We start from the raw sequence: 20316 nt of genomic DNA, 5'->3' as shown, positions 1-20316 counted from the left end.
ATCCCAGTCTGTGATATCTCATTATCTGATTATTTAAATATTATCTCTCATGCCAGACAATAAACTCCATGAAGGCAGAAACTGTTGTTTTGCTCAACGAGATATCTTAGTATGATTTTGGTCACATAAACATTAGATAAATATTTACTGTTGGAATGAATAAATAAGTGAATATAGGAAGTGACTAAAAGACCCAACAGGCAAATGATTACTATTACTCTCTACACTGACCACAAAAAAGAAAAAGGGAAAAGGGATTAACTATACAGTTATCATCACTGTGGAGGAAAAGATGGAGGAGTGAGTACTGGACAGTTGGGAAATAGACTTCCAAGTGGAAATTAAGTCCTCTATTCTCTAGCATGCAGGAAAACTTGATGCTTTTAAACTTGCATTAATAGGGCTGTGTACGGAGATGTGCACCTTTAATCTTAACACTCCAGAGGCAGAGGCAGACTGATGTCTGTAAATCTGAAGCTAGCTTAGTCTACATAATCAGTCCATGCCAGTCAGGGCTACGCAGTAAGACCCTGTCTCAAAACAAAGCAAAACAGAACACAAAAACAAAGAAATAAAAATCCTAGATCAACACCTGAACATCTAGTCCCAGCAACAAGGAGACAGAAGCAAGAGATCTTCAATGACATAAGTAGTCCAAGGGCAATCTGTGCTACATGAGTCTCTGTCTAAAAGAAAACCAAAGCAAGCAAGCAAGCAAGCAAGCAAGCAGAAACCCTCAAAACTTCCCACATCAATACAATTCCTACCTTCTCAGTTCCTATCCTAGGACTGAACTGCTCTACAGTCATGTTTACATGGCCACACATTTACATGGAGTTAGCTACCTCTCCATTTCTGTTGAGTGATTTAAGTCCCGTGTGGTCTCTTTAACCCCTCTCCATATCCTATTACCCATCTGCTTGCAATTAGAAGATGATCTGCCTTTAGTCCCTGTTCTGTTTTAGTCTCTTCTGATTAGTTCTTTCTTTTAGTTACTCAAGGCACTCGCACATTTAAAATGCAAACTTATATTTCTTTGTCCTTGATTACCTGGACCATTGCCTTTTCTCATTTTGCCTCCTTGGACAAAAAGCCATTCACTTATTTACTATTCTATTTATCATCCCATGACTGGCTCTTAGCACTTTCCTGACCTCACAGTCATTGCCAACAGCTTCCCTGTAGATTGAAAAAAAAAAAAACAAAAACAAAAAACAAACAAACAAACAAACAAACAACGGATACTTTCCAACTTAATATTTCTTTGTAAATTTATACTTATGCCAACAGTCCTTGAAATGATCTTTCCTTGGCTTTGGTGGTGATATTAGTTTTTTTTTTTCTCCTATCTATTCTTATCTGCCTCTCCTTTCCTATTCCATAAGTGCCAGTGTTTTCAAGATGTGCCCTCTACATTCAGCCCATGCAGCCACCTGGATTTGTGTTCTTTCTACTTACATTTCCCACATGTCTTTCAGATTCAATGGCCCAAACTAAATATATCATTTCTGTTTTCATGTGTGACTCTGGGTTTCCATCTGCATTCCTTGGTCAATATGACACTCATTCAGTAATCCAAGTAAGAAACTTGAAGATCAAACTTGGCTCCCCCACCAGACCTTCTTCTCCTACACTAACTCTGCAACTAAGCAAAGCCTATAAACTCTACTTTCCTCTTTCTCCCTGTCTTCTGTGTTACCTTTCCTTCATCCTTATTGCTACTGTTTTAAATTCAGGCCAGAGTTCTCACCCGGTTTAATACAAAACCTGGCTTATTTGCTTCTTTTTAGTCATGGCCACCTTTCATGTGTTTTCTGGACAAGTGCACAGAAAACAGATTTCCCTCAACCACACTTCATCACTCTTAAAATCTGTAGTTCTCAGTACTTTCCAGTTCCAAGATCTTTGAAAGAACATATTAAGAAACATCAGGATTTGGCTCCTGTAAAGGTTTCTTGCTTCATCTTCTACACTTTACTCTTTTATCAGTAAAATCCCCAATGGCATCCACAATCTTAAATGGATAACAAACACGGTATTAGGATTTATTTTAAAAGTAAAAATAGAACAAAGAAATAGGCGCTATATCATTCCATTCACATATTTGTAACTTGCCTATAAAATCTTATACCTGTTGTTTAAGATGATTTAGTTCAGCTGCCTGGGGATCAATATTAATAATAGGTTTGTTCTTGATTTTTCTGGCTCTGTCAGCATAGCGAAGGGTATTTAATGTTTCCTCTAGATTGGAATCAGCAGGACTCACACAGGCAATCATAAGAGTATGGCTATTGCCTCCTAGAGAATCTGAAAAAGAAGGGATAATGAAGAAAAATCAAATTAAACAAGTGGGACACAAGCAATGGCTGCTATTTGGGCAGATTCAATTCAAAGAGGAAAGAAAAAATTTGTAGTGATGCTTTTGACTTGGTCTTGATTTCAGTTTTCAGGACTATCAAGCTTTTAACTTTTAAAACAATTCTAATTATTATTTGAGAATTTCATATATGCATATATTTTGATTCTATTCACCACACTCCTCTCAGAACCACTCTCTACCTCTCCTAATTTCATCTGTTTTTCTTTTTTATAGCCCACTGATTGCAATTTGTGCTACATATATACTTATGAATATGGGCCATCTTTAAATTTGTTTCAATATAAAAATAGTAAAATTTCAGATGTGTAAAATGATAAAGTTTTTAGAAGCCTATTTTAAATATCATTGTACATAAGAGAAACTATGAGTTCATCAGTTAATCACATTTAAAACAAACAGGCCTGGTCCATGTAAGTTAGGCTATTGGGATTAAATATTCCTAGGATGATTTGGATTAAATATTTCTAGGATGATTCCTCTATGTAGATTTTAACTCTCCAAAGAATTCTTCTTAGCATATTGTCAATTACAGAAACAGATACCAAGTTTACTTTCAGGTGCAAAGTCCTAAGTACGGATTTCTTGGCTCTCAGAGCCATCTGTGAAGACATTTCCCCACTATCTGAGACCTGATTGCCAGTAGCTATTTCACCTACTTATCAATTCAGAGTGAATGTGACAGCCCATTAGCTTGTTGCCTGTTTCACTTTTGCTTTCTCAACACTATCATTCCAAGCTACTCTTTCTCATTTTAGAGGCATCTTTTAAGGCTTACCTTGAAGCAGTCGAGTCAGTTTGGAATCTCTGTAGGGCACAAAGTTACCCTTTTTGTCATCTCCAAGAGCACTGATTACATTTCCCAAGCACAGAAGGCCTCGGTTAATATTAATACCTAATAGCAGGAAACAAAATTCAAAAACTGTTTTGGAAAACATCTAACAAATATCTGCATTTTTTTTCTGAGAAAGATAAGCAAAGACCTTCATAGAAATATTGCCATCAATACTAAGGTATTGATTCTATTCATCTTGCTGAGAGTGGTGCTTAAGTAAAGTTCAAGGGACAAAGGTCCAAATGTTGGGTTTGTACAAGTGAGCCCATTGTACTTATTCTTTCTCATAGAAACAAAGCAGACGCAGATAACAATCACTATGGCAAACATCATATACAGTTATTAGCTTATGCATCCATTAGCACAGTTCTTAAACTAGCACTGTGAAAACAAGTATTTAACTATTCTAGTAACCTTATAACCATTATTTTCACCACCACTCTCTCTCTCTACAGGTAAGGAAAGTAGTACAGGAGTTAGGTGGCTTGCCTACATACATATAGTAAGTGGTAGGCATAACATTCCACTTGAGAATTTCAGCCAAATCCTATGCTTTTCAAACCACACTGGAATATCAATTATACTTCTTGTTGCATTAAAAAGGTAGACTACTTTTCTACTTTATTATCGACTTTTCTTTTGAAACGGAGCCTCCCTCTGTAGCCCAGGCTGGCCCCCACTCATGGCAATCTCTCTACCTCAGCATACTGAGATTGACTTTTTAAATTAATTCAAACACGGCTAAAATCTTTGAGGTCTCTCTAAAGTATTTGACTTATTCCACTGTTACATTTACAGTGCAAAGGCTTTATGGGATACTGCTTGAATCCAGGGGCTTTGGTGTCATGCAGACCTACATTGCCAATCCTGGTTCTGTCAATGTCATGGGCACACGGATAACTTCCTCTGTAAAATGAGGCAAATCTACTTTGTTGGGTTGTGGTAGGAATTATATGAGCTACAATACAGAAAAGAAAATTAAATATGAGACAAATGCTACTTTAGCTTAAATGTTTCTGTCTTCTTCAAAATTTATGCTGAGATTTGATCTCCAAAATTATTAAGAGGTAGGGGTATGGCTCAGTTGTGGTACACACCTTTAATCCTAAAACTCCACTGGAAGAGACAGGAGAATCTCTGAGTTCTAGGGAAGCCTGGTCTACACACAGCAGAGCCAGGGCTATATAGACTTAGCTCAAAGGAAGAAAGGAAGAAAGAAAGAAAGAAAGAAAGAAAGAAAGAAAGAAAGAAAGAAAGAAAGAAAGAAAGAGAGAAAGAGAGAGAGAGGGAAAGAAGGGAGGAAGGAATGGAGAGAGGGAAGGAGGAAGAGTGAGAGAAGAAAAGACAAGACAAGGGGTTGGGGATTTAGCTCAGTGGTAGAGTGCATGCCTAGCAAATGTAAAGCCCTGGGTTTGATCCTCAGTTCTAGGAAATATAAAAAAACACCAATGTTGGGCTGGGGAGATGGCTAAGTTGTTAAGGGCACTGACTGCTCTTTCAAAGGTCCTGAGTTCAAATCCCAGCAACTATATGGTGGCTCATAATCACTGGTAATGGGATCTGACACCCTCTTCTGGTGTCTGGAAACAGCTATAGTATATTCAATATAAATAAAATAAATATTTAAAAAAGAGAAAAAGAAAAGACAAAACAAAACCCCCAAAGAGATTAAGGGTATGGTATTATAGGCCACAATGTCTCAACCCTTTTGGGTTCAGCAGAAGTAGCTACACCCTTTTGTTTTTCTGCCATGTGAGGGCACAGACAACTTCATCAAACACCAATTCTGATGGTGCTATCACTTTGGAATTCTTTGATCTCTGAGTAAAAACCTAATTTCTACTGTTGACGATTAGCCACCCTAAGGTATTTTGTGAAAGAAGTACAGATGAACTGTTAGAACTTGTATCCTTACTGTCAGTGCTACTCTATACTTAGCCATGCTTTGGAGTCCTTTACAACCTGAAACGAATATTTACATGAGCCTATGGTAGTCTGGTTATAAAATCTTCTCAAAGGCTGCATATTGAAGACTTCTTCCACAGTTGATAGTGCTCTTGAGAGCTGACTGGATCACTAGAGCCATTGATGAGTTCTCAGTTGAATACAGTATTAGGAGATTTTAAAACTCAAAGAAGTAGGTCTCTAGAAGCATTGTTTTGAAGAGTATAACTTGACCTTCTCTTGTTCTGTTGACTCTGCTTTCCAGAGATGAGCTAAACAGGCTCGTACCATTAGTCCTCTCCATAATGGTATTCAATCTCACCACAAACTCAGTGAAGGGCTAAAAGACATTGGACAGAATCCTCTGAAACTTCAAGCCAAAAGATAGCTTTCTTTCTCCAAGCCAGCTCTCTCAGATGCCCTGTTTACAATGAAAAGCTCCAAACTCCCCACTGACTGCATCTTTCATGGACCCTATTTTCTCCCTTCTTGTGACTATCAATTTGACATTGTCTAATATCTCAACATTAGCTTGGTGCTGGTCTAACTGGCTGTCTGTATGTAGAAAACTGAAAACAGACTCATATTTGCCACCTGGCACAAAGGACCCCAACATAAAACTAGATACACTCAATCTAATAGAAGAAAAAGTGGGAAAGAGCCTTGAACTCATTGGCACAGTGGGAATTTTCTTAAACAGAACTCCAATGGCTCATGCTGTAAGATCAAGAACTGGTAAATGGGGACCTCATGAAACAGGAAAGCTTCTGTAAGGCAAAGGACCCTCAAGAGACTGGAGGTCCCAGGGAGTTTAGAGGTCAGGTGGGTTGGGGTGTAGGGACATCCTCGTGGAGACAGGGGGACTGGGAGTAGGTATGGGATGTGGAACAGTCACAGGGTAGACAAGGAGGGGAATAAAATCTGGAGTGTAAGAAAAAGAAAGATTAGTTCTTGGGGGCATTAAACTGCCTATTTGAACAGAATCATTTCAGTTTTGTGTTCCCAAGGACTCAATGCACCTATAACCTGCCATTCCTACAATAGGGCTTATTTTTCTCCTCAGATCCTTACACATGCTAGGAAAGTGTCTTACCTACCCAGCTCCATAGAGGGGGTCTGTGTCTTTCTGTCTGAAGGAATAACATAACGAAACGGGCTGACACCATTACAACCATGCTATTGGCCTTCGTTGAACCTGTGGTCAATTGATGCTTTTGTTTGTCTAATGTAACTCGCAGGGCAGGTATTCTAAACATTTATTATTTTCAGTATTACAAAGCTACCTTCACTCTCTACTTCTTTTGATGAAATAGACTTCATCAAAAACTTTTATGGACATAATGTTAACACAGAGGGTCCCTAACCTTTCTCCTCTCTACCTTATGGTCTTTACTTTGCTGTTACTTATTCCTTTGTCTTTCCACCCTTTATTATCTAGGCTCTGACCTTTGTCTCTGTCCTTATAGCTAGTTCCTTTGTCTTCTTTGAGTCCCAGATGTTTTGATTTATTTCCCCATTCATAGACCATCATTTCATTTTTCCCACTAATTCCCTCTTTTCAATCTATATATACATTTTTAAATGTCCCCCTTCTATATCAAATCAGTATTCCTAAGCAATAGGTCCCTTTCTTTTCTTTTTATTGCCAATTGGAAAATATAGCAGTCTGCAGAGCACTTTACTTCACTCAGGAAGCATCTGCGAGATGCATCAAGTCTGCATGGAGGTACTAAGCCCCATATTAGCCCTCTGCTTTCTACTTCATCTTCTGTCATTAAGACATTAAAAGGAAGCTTGTGGTGTTAACACATACTTGGGAGGCAGAGGCAGGGGGATCTCTTAGTTCCGGGACAGCCAGAACTACACACACACACACACACACACACACACACACACACACACACACACACACACACACACACACACACACACACACAAACCCGTTTTGAAAAATGAAACAAAAAGAAATTAAAATGGCAAGTTCTTAGCAAAGGTGGTCCAAAGTTAAGAGTACTGTTGCTCTTGAAGGACCTGGGTTTGGTTCTCAGCACCGATGCTGTGACTCATAATTGTCTGTAACTCCAGTGAGTTCACGTAGGTTTTAAAACCCTAACCCTAACCCTAACCCCAAGGGAACAGACACTCTCTTCTGGTCAAATGCATGGTGCGCATAATATACATACAGACAAAACAGCCAAACATATAAAATAAATAAATGTTTTAAATGTTCAGATTAAGGATGGTTAAAAAAAACCTGCCCAGATAAAATTATTAAAAGAATCCAGAGGTTCTTTTAAAACTCTGTAAGACTGAAAACAGACTAAGCAATAAGTTGAGAATAATATCCAGTACCACTGAGTTCTTATTCATTAAGGCAAAAAAAAGGAGAAAATTTTAACATTAAAAACAGAAATACAATTTCAAAGTTAGCACAGAGGCACATTACAGTAGGTATCAGTGCTGAATGAGAAGCGTACATTCATGGTAGGGAAAAGCCTGTGCAGGAGGGAAATGAAGTAGCTCTCTATACAGTCATTCTCTACTAAGCAACTTTGTTCGCTACTGGACAGTTGATAATATCTGGAGATAGTTTTTGTCACAACTTGGCGTGAGAGCTGTACATGTACTTCTTGCATCTAAGAATGCATCTAAGAATACTAAGAATGCTGTCGTGCATCCTACAATAAGACACACCTCTAAAGTTATTTAGTTTAAATTGTCGATAGCATCATAGCTGAGAAATCCTGGTTAACACTAAAGGAAAACTATGTATGGATATAAGGCAGGTAGACTGGATGAATAAGTTTTGAGGAAAGACTTAAGTGTTAAGTAATAGTATATTATGGTGTTCACCAATCAAGAAGGAATGGAATGATCTGTTGTTGGAAACCAAAAGCACTCTCTGAGCACTCTCTGGCTTGGCACCCCAGAGTCAAGAGGCTTGAGAACCGGGATCCTAATACCAAGCTGTCCTTAGTTTGGTATTTCTCTCAAGTATTCTGCCTTGCTAGACAGGTTTTCCTCAGAGCCAGCAATAAAGGTCAAACACATTCCTTAGGACAGTCCACAATAGTCAGAAAAGGTTTCCTTCACTCCAGGACATTAGCTAGGACGGAACCAGTGCCTGCCTCCAGCAAGACCCAGAGAATTAGCAGGAAATACCAAAATACCTCAACAGGGAGGGCTCTACTGCTCTTCTGCCTGCTTCATACCTAGCTACCAGACATTGCTGACCTTGAAGCTGCGGTCATTTGCCTATGTGACTTCAGTCTTGTGCTTCTTGCTGTAACCCTGCCCGCCTACGTGACATCTGCTGAGAGGTGCCTGGAGCTGATCTTCACAGAGACAACTCCCCATCAAACATCCGCCCAGATGTTCCCCTCTCCTCCTTTGTTCCAGCTGGATTCCCCTCATCCCCTCCTCATTTCCTTTTTCTCTAACGTATATATAATGCCATTGGGCATTATTAAAACGAGGCTTTGACAAAAGATCTGCAAGGCCTCCCTCTCCTTTTGTCACCCATTCTATTCCAGGTTTAGTTCCCCTCAAAACCCACGGAATAACTAGATCCCACAGGTCGGGGATAATCTGTTACCAAAATAGACTTTAAAACTTACATAAGGGACTGGGATGTAGCTTAGTTGGTAGAGTGCCTGTCTAGCAGGCACTACAGGAAGTCCAGAATTCTACATTCAGGGCTGCATAAATCTTATGGTGGTACATACCTGTAACCTCAGCACTAGAAGAAGGTAGTGGCAGGAGAGTAAGAATTTAAAGTAACCTTTGGGTATATAACAAGTTCAAAGCCAGCCTGAGATACGTGCAATTTTAAAACAACAAAAACAACAACAATAACATCACTATCACAAGCAAAAAACCTTACAGAGGTAACCACTCAAGAGAAAATGAGTCCCTGATAGCCTCAGTCACTTAGCAACAATTTCAACCTTTCGTTTGTCCATAAAATAGGAACAATCCTTTCCTTAAATCATGGGACTATAATAATAAATAAAATGTCATCTGTTGAGAGCCATATACAAGTAATTCTTGTTAAATGGGTGGAGAACCTTGGATAATCTACATATTTGCTAAGTCATATGAGACTGAAATCTTTTATCTACTCTGATGACTATTCAAGAAGGAACTATGATTGATTAGAGAAATGGTTGCTTTTGCTTTTAAGTTACTAGAGAAGGAACAACTGATTCTAGAACTGAAATGATAGAAATCTGGATTCAGGAGATCAAGGAGCATGGACAAATATCAGGAACTTCAGCAAGAGCAGATAGTTGATCCCTGAAGAGCACAGGCTAGCTAGCCTAGCTGAATCAATGAGCTTCGTGTTTCATGAGAGATTCTGTTGAAAAGCAAGCAAGCAAACCAAGATAATCAGGGTACACACCCAATGTCCATCACAGGCCTCACACATACCTGCCCATGTGTACTCATTCTCTCTTCATTCATATTTTTAAAAAAATTATTTGTTTTGGAGCTAGAGAGATGGCTCAAAGATTTAGAGCACATTCTGCTCTTGCAGAGGACCCAAGTTCAGTCCCCAGCACTCAAGTCAGACAGCTCACAAATGCCTATAACCTCAACTTCAGAGGAGTCAAAGCCCTCCTCTAGTCTCTGGGGGAAACTGTACTCACGTGCACAAACCCAAAGACACATGAGTTTTGAAAAATAATTTATTTTTACTTTAAAAATGCTCTATTATGTTCATAGCAGCTTTATTCATAAAATCCAGAAGCTGGAAAAGCCCAGATGTCCCTCAGCTGAAGAATGGATAGAGAAAATATGGTTCATTTACACAATGGAATACTACTCAGCTATTAAAAATGGGGACATCATGAATTTTGCAAGCTAATGGATAGAACTAGAAAAGATTATCCTGAGTCAGGTAACTCAGACCCAAAAGGACATGCATGGTATGTACTCTCTTATAAGTGGACATTAGCCACAAAGTACAGGATATGCATGGTACAATCTACAGACCCAAAGAAGCTAAACAAGGAAGGCCCAAGTGAGGATGCTTGAATCTTACTTAGAAGGGGTATAAAATAGTTGTAGGAAGCAGATGGAGGGAAGAAACTGAGTGGGAGAGGGGATGGGGAGGGAATTCAGGATCAGGTGTGGGGAGAGAAAGGAGAGAGGGCCAAGGGCTAGGAGAATGAATGGGAATATGCAACTGGCAGGGGTTGGGGGTGGAGTGGAGAATCTCTAGGAAGTCCAAGAGATCTGGAATAGGGGATGTTCTCAGGAGTTAATGTTGGTGACCTTAGCCAAGATGCCTTGTCTTCATGATTGGGTGACTGGGTGGATGTTGGTGATGGAGCGGATTTAAAATACTGTTAAAGGGTAAGTAGTGATTCGTCTTTAGATGGGATAAGAGCTGCCTAAGGAACATCTATGAGATTTCCTCACAGGCAACTACAATTATAGGTATAATGAGGTATAGAGTGTGGTCTCAGTGATAGCAATGGTAGTACTGAAGTAGGAGTTATGAGCATCTGAGTAGTTGAGATCATTTTGAGAGGGATATGAAGATGATAGGCTTTAACAAGAAGAGAAAGAAAAGAGAAAACCAAACACAGGCTATTTCAGGTTAGGGTATATAGGAAGAGAAGAGGCAGAGTCTTTACAAAAATGAGCAGAACTTGGGAGAGGGAAGTCCAGAAGTAATACGCTCTAAATACTGCAGTCACTAAAAAAGGAGGACCAAAAAGAATCTAACGGATTCAGTTGCTTGGAACATTGGCAGATCTCAGAAATCACAGTTTTAAGGGAAAAAGTTGGAGAAGTGTCAAATGTGGAGAGTGAATGGGGAAGAGAAGTGAGCCAATTATGAAATGAGGATAAATGCTTTATTTTAAAAATATAGGAAACTTTAACATGCCTCTATGTTAAAAGTAGAAAGATCAGCAGTGAGCAAAATGTGAAAAGCACAAGGCTGGACATACCATTCAGAGCTAGAGGCTTCCCTAACCCATGCAAACACCCACATTCTATCCTTATAACCACAACAGACAGACACAGTCGGGAGCATGGGTGCGCTTGATGGAGCCAGGTTTATGAAGGCAATGGGGAGCTGGGGCCAGGGGGACCAGCAGAGATCACTTAGGTGTAATGGCACTACCATCTGAATCAACACAACTATTTGGATAGTGATATGTTATAGATGACAACATAAGTTAATGGATTTGGCTAGAATACTCTAGTTGGTTGTAGGACTGAAAATGCACAGGGGCCAGAGAGTAACAACACAGTAGCCTAGCACTATAGAATTTTAAGACCAAAAGAAAAAAGCATATGAAATCATTTTTAAAATGGAATGTGCAAACCTTCAAGTCAAATTAAGTTTTAATGAAAGGCCTAGAAATTCTGATTGTGAGGGTGGTGTAGGGGTAGGCACACATGGTATTCTGTGCAAGAGGAAGAAAGAGCTGTGGTAAAAGTACACAACAACCAGCAGAAACTGAAAATGTGGGGGCCGCATAGCTTGAGTAGATAGTGTAGGTTGGAAAGCTAGGTGAGGGCTTGGGGACAAAAGGCCTGAAAGAAAAAGTGGCAGTGTAGAGTTTATTCTATAAGTAGGACATGTTCTTTCAGTTTCTATTTGGGAACAGGTATCACAAACAAAGTGGCATTTTAAGATGTTGATCTAGCTATGGTATCTGGAATGGAGTACCTTTTAATGGTCAGTCAGATGATGTACAGGACGATGATATAAACTTGGCAGAGACAAGGGACAGAGACAACAGGGACAGAATGGAAATGGGTGCATCTCCACAACAGTGCTAAGGAAGAGCTAACAGCAGGTGGTGGACACTCATTCCTAATTGGGGAGATCATACTGAGTACAATAATTAATCTAATGGAACAGCAAGAAGAAAAGGAATCATGAGTTAAAAAAAGAATGACAATAGTAAAACTTTACAAATCAAGAGAATTTTAAAAAGGGGGATGAGTTATAGCATTAAAACAACTCCTAATGACTATTACCCATAGATCAGCATCTCAACCCTCATTGGAAGCTTCTTCTTGCAGTAGTAGATGGTGATTAACACAGAGCTCCAACTGTCAACATGCAGAGAATGAGAGACTGTGGAGTGCTCAGCCCTAATGATCATCTATATCACAGCCCTCCCCTCAGGGATCTACAAGAATGAGGATGGGAACAAGGGAATGGAAAGATGGTAAGAGCCACAGATGGTAGATAACAGTAAGGAAAAAGGGAAGATGCACACATGAACTCACAGCACTTGTGGTAGGTAGTATGAACAAGACCTGTGCCAGCTCAACGGAGACAAAACCTCAGCATGGACAGGAAGCAGATGCAAAGTCCCACCCATCTTGGGGAGCTACTGGTATTTGATTTCTGGTGGGAAAGTCAGTTTTCTTTTACGGTGTGACACCAAGCATACTGATTCCACTCCTGGGCAGGCCCCGTACAGAGAGAAGAGTGGGGCTAGGAACACATGAAGCTGGCTGGCTGGGTGGCTAGGTAAAGGAGGATCTGGAAGGTGGTAAGGAAGGGGAAAGAATATGATAAAAATACACTGTATGAAATTCTTAAACAATAAAAACATTATTATAAAAAAGATTTGGGGGACTGGAGAGATGGCTCAGTGGTTAAGAGCACTGACTGCTCTTCCAGAGGTCCTGAGTTCAAATCCCAGGAACCACATGGTGGCTCACAACCATCTGTAATGGAATCTGATGCCCCCTTCTGGTGTGTCTGAAGACAGCTACAGTGTACTCACATAAATAAAATAAATAAATAAATCTTAAAAAAAAAAGATTTGGTTGATGTGTCAACGGACAGAAAGGTTGGCATGGACACTAGCTGAACTAAAGATAGATCAATTATACTGTTTAGCTCTTCCAAACTTGAGACTAAAATCAAAAGAACAAAAGAACACCAAAGGGCGATCCATCTGCACTTACATTTATTGTTGCACTAACCTAGAGAGAGAACCTAGCAATCAGCTTAAATGTTCAACAGATGACTGAAGGTAATTTGGCACATATACACACAGCCGAATGTTATTTAGCAATAAAGAATGAAGACTTGTCTTTTGAAGCAAAGTGGACAGAAGTAGAGGACATTATTTTAAATGAAGTCAGTCATAGAAAGATATAATGAATGCTCTTTCATATAGAAGTTAGAAATTTTGATTCCAATAAAGAATAGTGATTAAAATATATTGGAAAGCGTTGGAAGTATAGATAAAAAGAGGTTGGATTTGATTGTTACATGATGTATCCATATATGGAAATATGTCACTGAATCCTATTAACATGCAGAATCAAAAATAAAATTAAAAAAAAAAAACAAAGACTTCAGGCAGGAGAGATGGCTTAGCAGTTAGTTGAGAGTGCTGGCTGCTCTTCCAGAGGCCCTGACTCCAAATTCCAAGCAATCACATGGTGGATCATAACCATCTATAATGTGATCTGGTGCCCTTTGTTAAGTAACCCAAGATGGAGTAGGTAGCCCTACTAGACTTAACAAAACTGTTGCAAACAAAACAAAACAAAACAACAACCGAAAAAAAAAAAACACCAGCAGCAACAATGATCAAAAACAAAAACCAAAACCCAAACAAAACCCAAAGGTTGCTTTAGTGGTATAGCTCTTGCAAAGCATGCACAGGCTCTGAATTTATACCTTAGCATCACAGAAACTCACCTAGGAATAGAAAAGATAGATAAAACTTCCACAAGGAAAACCCGAGAAGTATTAAAGCCACAAATAAGCATGGAAATAATATGTAGATTTAATATTCTTAATTTAAATTTTGTATGTAAGGATGCCTTGCCTGCATGTATGTCTGTGTACCATGTAGTGAAGTGCCTGACGAGGCCAGAAGAGTGTTAAACGCCCTAGTACTGATGTTATGGATGGCTTTGAGCTGCCAATGTGGGTACTGAGGATCAAGCCTAGGTCCTCTGAAAAAGCAACCAGGCTCTTAGCTGAGCCACCTCTCTAGCCCATGTATATAAACTTAGAATATTTAATATTTATTAATTTATTTAAATGCTTTATTTGTGTGTGTGGTATTTGTATATGATCCACCTATGCATATGTGTAAGGTTGTTAGGTGTCTCCTTCTATTTCTTACCACCTTATTTTTGAGAAAGGGTGTCTCCCTGAAACTGAAACTAGATTGGTTAGACTGGATGGACAGCTAGCTGCTGGGATTCTACCTTCTAAGCTCTCAACCCCGGAATTAAAGAGAAATGCTGCCATGCCTGGTTTTTACACTCAGGCCCTCACACTGATGCCCATGTACTTTGCCCACTGAGCCATCTCCCCAGGTTTACTTAGTTACCTACTTATTTATTTTTGAGGTAAAATAGCTCCATTGCCCACGATGACCTCAAACTCCTAAACCCATGTAATCTTTCAGCCTCAGCCTTCCAACTATTGGAGTACATGGCATCACACCATCCTAATTTTCATATTATAGAACACCCAGAAATATTTGGGTACTTGATATACACATATCCATACATATAAAAGAAGTAGCTGCTTCTCAGTGAGAAAAGAAATTTCTTAAAATAGTTTTAGGACAAATGGATATTTATTTATATGGAAAAACTAGATCTATCATACCTTGTACATAAACATCCTAGGTAGATAAGAGACTGAACTGTGAAAGATAAACTGTGAAACTCTCACTAATAATATACAATGTCTTCAAGACCTTGGAGTACTGAATTTCTTAAATACAGAAGAAAACAGCATATACACGAATGAAGAAAGTGAAGGTTAGGGATGTAGCTTGACTAGTTACATGTGTGAGGCCTTGGCTCCATCCCTAGAATGAGTGTGAAGAGAAGACACATGCACACCATACAGGAGTGGAAGAGTTCCAATGAATGTAATTATATGAATAACATATAAAGGACCATTCTTTAGAAATATTATAAGGAAGGCTTGGTGTGGTGGCTCATGCCAGTTCTTGGGAGGCTGAGGCAGGAGGATTGCTGTGAGTTTTAGATGAGTAGCCAATAAAAATATGAGAGGATAATGAACCCCATAGTCATTGGGGATGACAATTAAAACTACAATGAAATGTAACTTCATCCCTACTCAACTGGCAAAAATTAAAAGTTCTGACATGGGGGGCTAGAGAGATGGCTCAGTGTTAAGAGCACTGGCTACTCTTCCACAGCTCCTGAGTTCAACTCTCAGTGACCACATGGTGGCTCACAACCATCTATAATGAGATCAGGTGCCCTCTTCTGGCACATGTACATGTATATAGAGCACTCAAACATTAAAAAATACATACATACATACATAATACATACATACATACGTGCACACACATGCACACACAAACAACAAACAACATTTAATAAATTCTGACAAGAGGTTGAGGACAGCTTAGTTAGTAAAGAGATTATTTTTCAAGTATGGAAACCTAAGTTCAATCCCCAGCATTCACATAAAAAGGCAGGCTCACAATCCCAACTCTATGGAGGTGGAGACAGGCCAGAAAGCTAATGCTAAATGGTAAACCCTAGGCCCCAGTGACAGATACTGTCTTAAAAATCACAGTGGACAACACCAAAGGAATGACTCCAGAGACACTGACCTCTGTCTTACACACACACACACACACACACACACACACACACACACATGCACACGGGCACTCACACACAGAATCAAAAAAGTTGGGCAATGTTTGAAAACACAGTTTGGAATAGTTTGTCATATATGCACATAAGCAGTTCTACTTGTAGAAATTCAAACTAGGCTGGGCATACTGTATTTTCTTTGGTGAGTTTATACTAAGTGCAAAGGAGTCCCTACTGAAAAATTAATGTTGGACTAGAGGTTTGGGTTGCAGTTCCCCTTTAAGAAGAATAGGAGAGAGCACAAAAGGAACGTCTGGGATGCTTCTAACACTGTTTCTTCATCTGGGTGCTCCTTATGTGTATCCACTTCGTAAACATTCACTAAAACGGTACAAGTATCATGGGGCACTTTCATATGAGCAGAGTAATACTTCAGTGGACTAACACACTTGCTAATAACTTCCTGTAATGTATTTGTAATCTACCTGGCAGTTGCTTAAATAGCCAAAAATCTAAACAAAAAACGGAGATAACTGTAAAGGGAAATGTACTTACTAACTGAAGGAAGAAGAATACCTAGAGAAGGCAATTCAACAAGGAATGAAAAAGGTCTATAAACATAAAAGTATATTCAACCCACGAGACAACAATTTCACTTAGTAGAAGAAAAGGAATAATCTCGTGCTGTGCCTTTTTGGGAATAAGAGAGCATCTATTTTAAAATTTTGTATTTTGGGGAAAGATAGAAAATTGAAGGTATGCCACATGCCCTATATTCCCAAATCTATAACTCTTCTTCCAAGTAGCTGCTGGGCCAGTCACGAGTGTAGCCTGAGACATGCTGAAGACTGCTCATTTCTGATGCCTCCTCCAGGCTGATCAATGGCATGGCTATTACTAAGCGTTGGATCATGGGAAGAAAGCATTGCGCCCTTTCCATGTAGATGGCTGCCACGGCATAGCAGCCGCATGCTTGAGCCTCAGTGAATAAAGGAAAATTATACACCCAAGGAACTAAACAGCCAGAGAGTAGAAGCAATATACTAAACCACAACTTTTGGTTTTTTTCTAAGTAGAAGGAAAAAGATAACTTAGTATCTAAAAAAACTCTTAAGAGAAAGAACTAAAACAATTAGCTACTATTTGCCAAAAACAATACCATTTATCATCCCAAATAATAAAATATTAAAACAATTCCAATTTAATTTGGGAGCTAGATTCCCATGAGAAAAACAACTTCATAAACCCAGGGTATATTCTTCAACATCCTTCTTACTCATAAAAAAGGCAAGAGAAATAATACCAATAAATATTGGCAGAGGTAATTTTCTTTTTACCCATTTCATATCAAGAAAACTCAAGAGTATAATTAATAAAAATTGTATTGGAACAGAAATATATTACCAAATGGATGAATTTCAAGAACATAATGTTGAAGAAAATAGTTACAGAACACACATACATAATGAAGCCATTTATGTTAAGTTTAGAAATTGGCAGAATATCAGTACATGTTGCTAAAAAGTACAAGAATAGAGAAATTAATGAAAAGGACAAATGTGACAACCCACACTTACAGTTAAATTTGTCCCTTAATCCAATGTAACCTGACCTAATTCCTTTGACTGCTTTGGCAAAAACCCTTGAAAACCTCAGTGGAAAAAAATCTATCCTTTTCTCAGCTTTCCTTATGTAGTACAATGAAGCATTTGCCACCCAAGGGACAATCCCTTTTGTATAGAAACCCATACCTGGGTATCTATGTATCATACCAATCTCTCTGGCTCCTCAATGTCTTTATTTGACTACTCTTAGCCTTAAAATGTAAGTGTACCTCACTATTATATAGTGTTGTTTTCTCATTATCTAGTTGCATAGTTTTCGAGTATATGTCTCTAGCCTAGATGTATCTAATATCTTATCCAGAATTTACTACCTCTTCCTGGACTTTTTCTAATATGTATTCCAAATCTGACATACTCCAAATCCAACACCGAAGTGTTTCCTCTGTGCTCTCCTTTCTACTAGTTACTTGACTGTAGGGGCATTGCAAGAAAAAGCACACTAAGTAATTTGACTGTTGTTGTAAACATCACACTCACATAAACTGAGATGACCACAATACCTCTAGGAAATACAATCTTCTGGAACCAAAGTTGGGCATGTGGCCCACTGTGGATAGTCATAGTTATGTGACATATGGCTGTGCTTCATTCCTGCCTTTCTTTCAGATCTTAGGGCCTTTCACTTCATCTAGTACTCAGCTGTGGGGGTTTTTCATTACTTTCTTTGCCTCAAAAATCAAACCAGCCACTTAGATATGCCTACTTTCTTCACTCTCAGTAATACAGCATGTAGCAATATTCTGATGGGCTATATCCACCTTCTCTGCAAGAATTATGGAGGAGTATAGCAACTTGCATATTTCACAAAAGGTAGAAAGTGATTCCTTCTAATAGAGGAGAAAGACTTATCTTTGAGGATAGAAACTGACATAATTCCACTGGAAGAAGCTACACACCCGTAAGGCCATCTTCCACACTCAAAATGACTTCAAATGCTAACAAGCACCTACCAAACTCCCCACAGTGTTAATTTAGCTGACAAAGTACAGAAATATTATAGTGTACTTTGTCCCTTTATTAGATACCACTTTATTAGACACAAATAAAAGCATAGAAAAAGAAATTAATAGTTACAATGAGGCTACCAGTTACTAGGACTTCTGCTAGTTTCTAACTATGAATTTGTTTAATCAGTGTATCTCTCAGAAAATATTTTTTTACAAATGAGGTAAGTAAAAGTAGTAGGTCAAAGACAAGGCAAAAGTAAGCACTGCCCCCCCCAGTACATACAATCAATGAGATTCAGACTGGGGATTCTATAGGACAGCCTGAATTCTTCAACCAATAAGTTCCCAAGAATGTGAGGGGAAAGAAGGGGTGGAGGAGCTATCTACAGATTTTAAAAGATTTAGGAATCAGGATGTTACCTCACAACTGTAACCTCAGATTTTGGTAACAGGGACGGTAAGTAGGAACATGAGTTCAAGGCCAGCCTGGGCTTAACAGGGAGACCCTGTCTCAAACAGAAAAGAAAACCAAGGGCCTATCAAATAGCAACAAAGTGTGCGTCTTATTTATATTCTTATTCAAATAAAATCCAAGACAATTTAATCGAGTCATTTTAGGCAAGAGTCTTTTAAAAAGAGTTCTTATTTTTTACATATATACACTGAAATGAAACAAGGTATCTGGGATTCATTTAGTATTATCCATCTACTTACTGCCCCAAATCTGCCTACCTCATCAAAATGCTATCAGAGAGAAAGTACATAGGATACGCATGAGACAAGACTGGTCACATATTAATCACCATTAAAACTGCTTTACATATCTAGGGGAGTCACCACACCATCCAGAGCACTTTTATACATGCTCATAAAGCTTTCTAAAGGGGAAAGACAAGAGGCAAACTTAATATCAACCTGAAAGTCCATACAAGGAGTACACAAGCCAACAACCCAAGTACAAAGTGAAAGTATAAAAATAAAAACATAAGCTTGGCGGTGGTGGCACATGCCTTTAATCCCAGCACTTGGGAGGCAGAGGCAGGCAGATTTCTGAGTTCGAGGCCAGCCTGGTCTACAGAGTGAGTTCCAGGATAGCCAGGGCTATACAGAGATACCCTGTCTCGAAAAACCAAAAATAAACAAACAAACAAATAAATAAATAAATAAAAACACAAAGCTAGTCAGCCAGTCTCTCAAATGTGTAGGAAAAAAGTAGAGAATATATGGTTTGACACCTATTACAATGTATGAAGCAATCTGAATTATGAAGACAGGAACAAGTGGGAACTCTCATAACTGGAGATATGATACCAAGTATATTAGAGAACTGCTAATCAATATAAGCACATATTTACCTTCTTATATTCCTAAGTATGAAATTAAAACATGTTCACAAAAGGGCAGGCACAAAAATGCTCTGAACAGCATTATTCATAATAGCTAAAATTTGAAACAATTCAAAAAGTTAATGGAAGTCAAATCATTGTCTAATCAAAGGCTAAATGCTAGAACATTATTCAGCAATACAAAGAGACAAGAATATACATAAGGCTTAAAAACATTATGCTGAACTGAGGAACCCAGCTCAGTAGTATAGTACTTGTCTACATGTGCAAAGTTATGGGTTCAGTTGTCAGCACTACAAAGCAAAGCAATGGCCCAGCGAGGCCATTATGTGAAGCTGTGAAGGCGAACCCTGGATTACCTTGGAGACCCTGAGATGTTGGAGATGCCAGAGTTGTGGGATGCCTGCCAAGGAGAGCTGTTAACAGGGCATGGAACCAGCCCAAGAGTGAGAAATGTATTATAATCAACACAGTTGAAAGGAGTTGAAGATCTGAAGAGTACTTTGACATCAGGCAGAAACGTAAGATTTTAAGTTTGCTCTTATGGTTTTCAGTCTTGCTTTGGTTCAATAGTTCTTCACTATGCTCTCTTTCTTATCTTTTTGGAATGGTAATATGCCATTGTATATTAGAAGTATGTGATCTGCTT

General features: G+C 38.8%; 1 protein-coding gene across 1 annotated transcript in view; it reads right to left on the bottom strand.

Annotated features, from left to right (window-relative positions):
* Kif4a (kinesin family member 4A) overlaps positions 1–20316 on the bottom strand; it is a 99485-nt gene that overhangs the window by 56399 nt on the left and 22770 nt on the right. Inside the window, exons 6-7 of the mRNA XM_031368811.1 lie at positions 3156–3272; positions 2132–2307 (exon numbers count right to left, since the gene is read on the bottom strand). Coding sequence (XP_031224671.1) covers positions 2132–2307; positions 3156–3272 — 293 coding nt within the window. The remainder of the gene's footprint in view (positions 1–2131; positions 2308–3155; positions 3273–20316) is intronic.

Source organism: Mastomys coucha, chromosome X, assembly GCF_008632895.1.
Source record: "Mastomys coucha isolate ucsf_1 chromosome X, UCSF_Mcou_1, whole genome shotgun sequence".
Taxonomy (NCBI): domain Eukaryota; kingdom Metazoa; phylum Chordata; class Mammalia; order Rodentia; family Muridae; genus Mastomys; species Mastomys coucha.
This window is presented reverse-complemented; position numbering and strand designations above follow the sequence as displayed.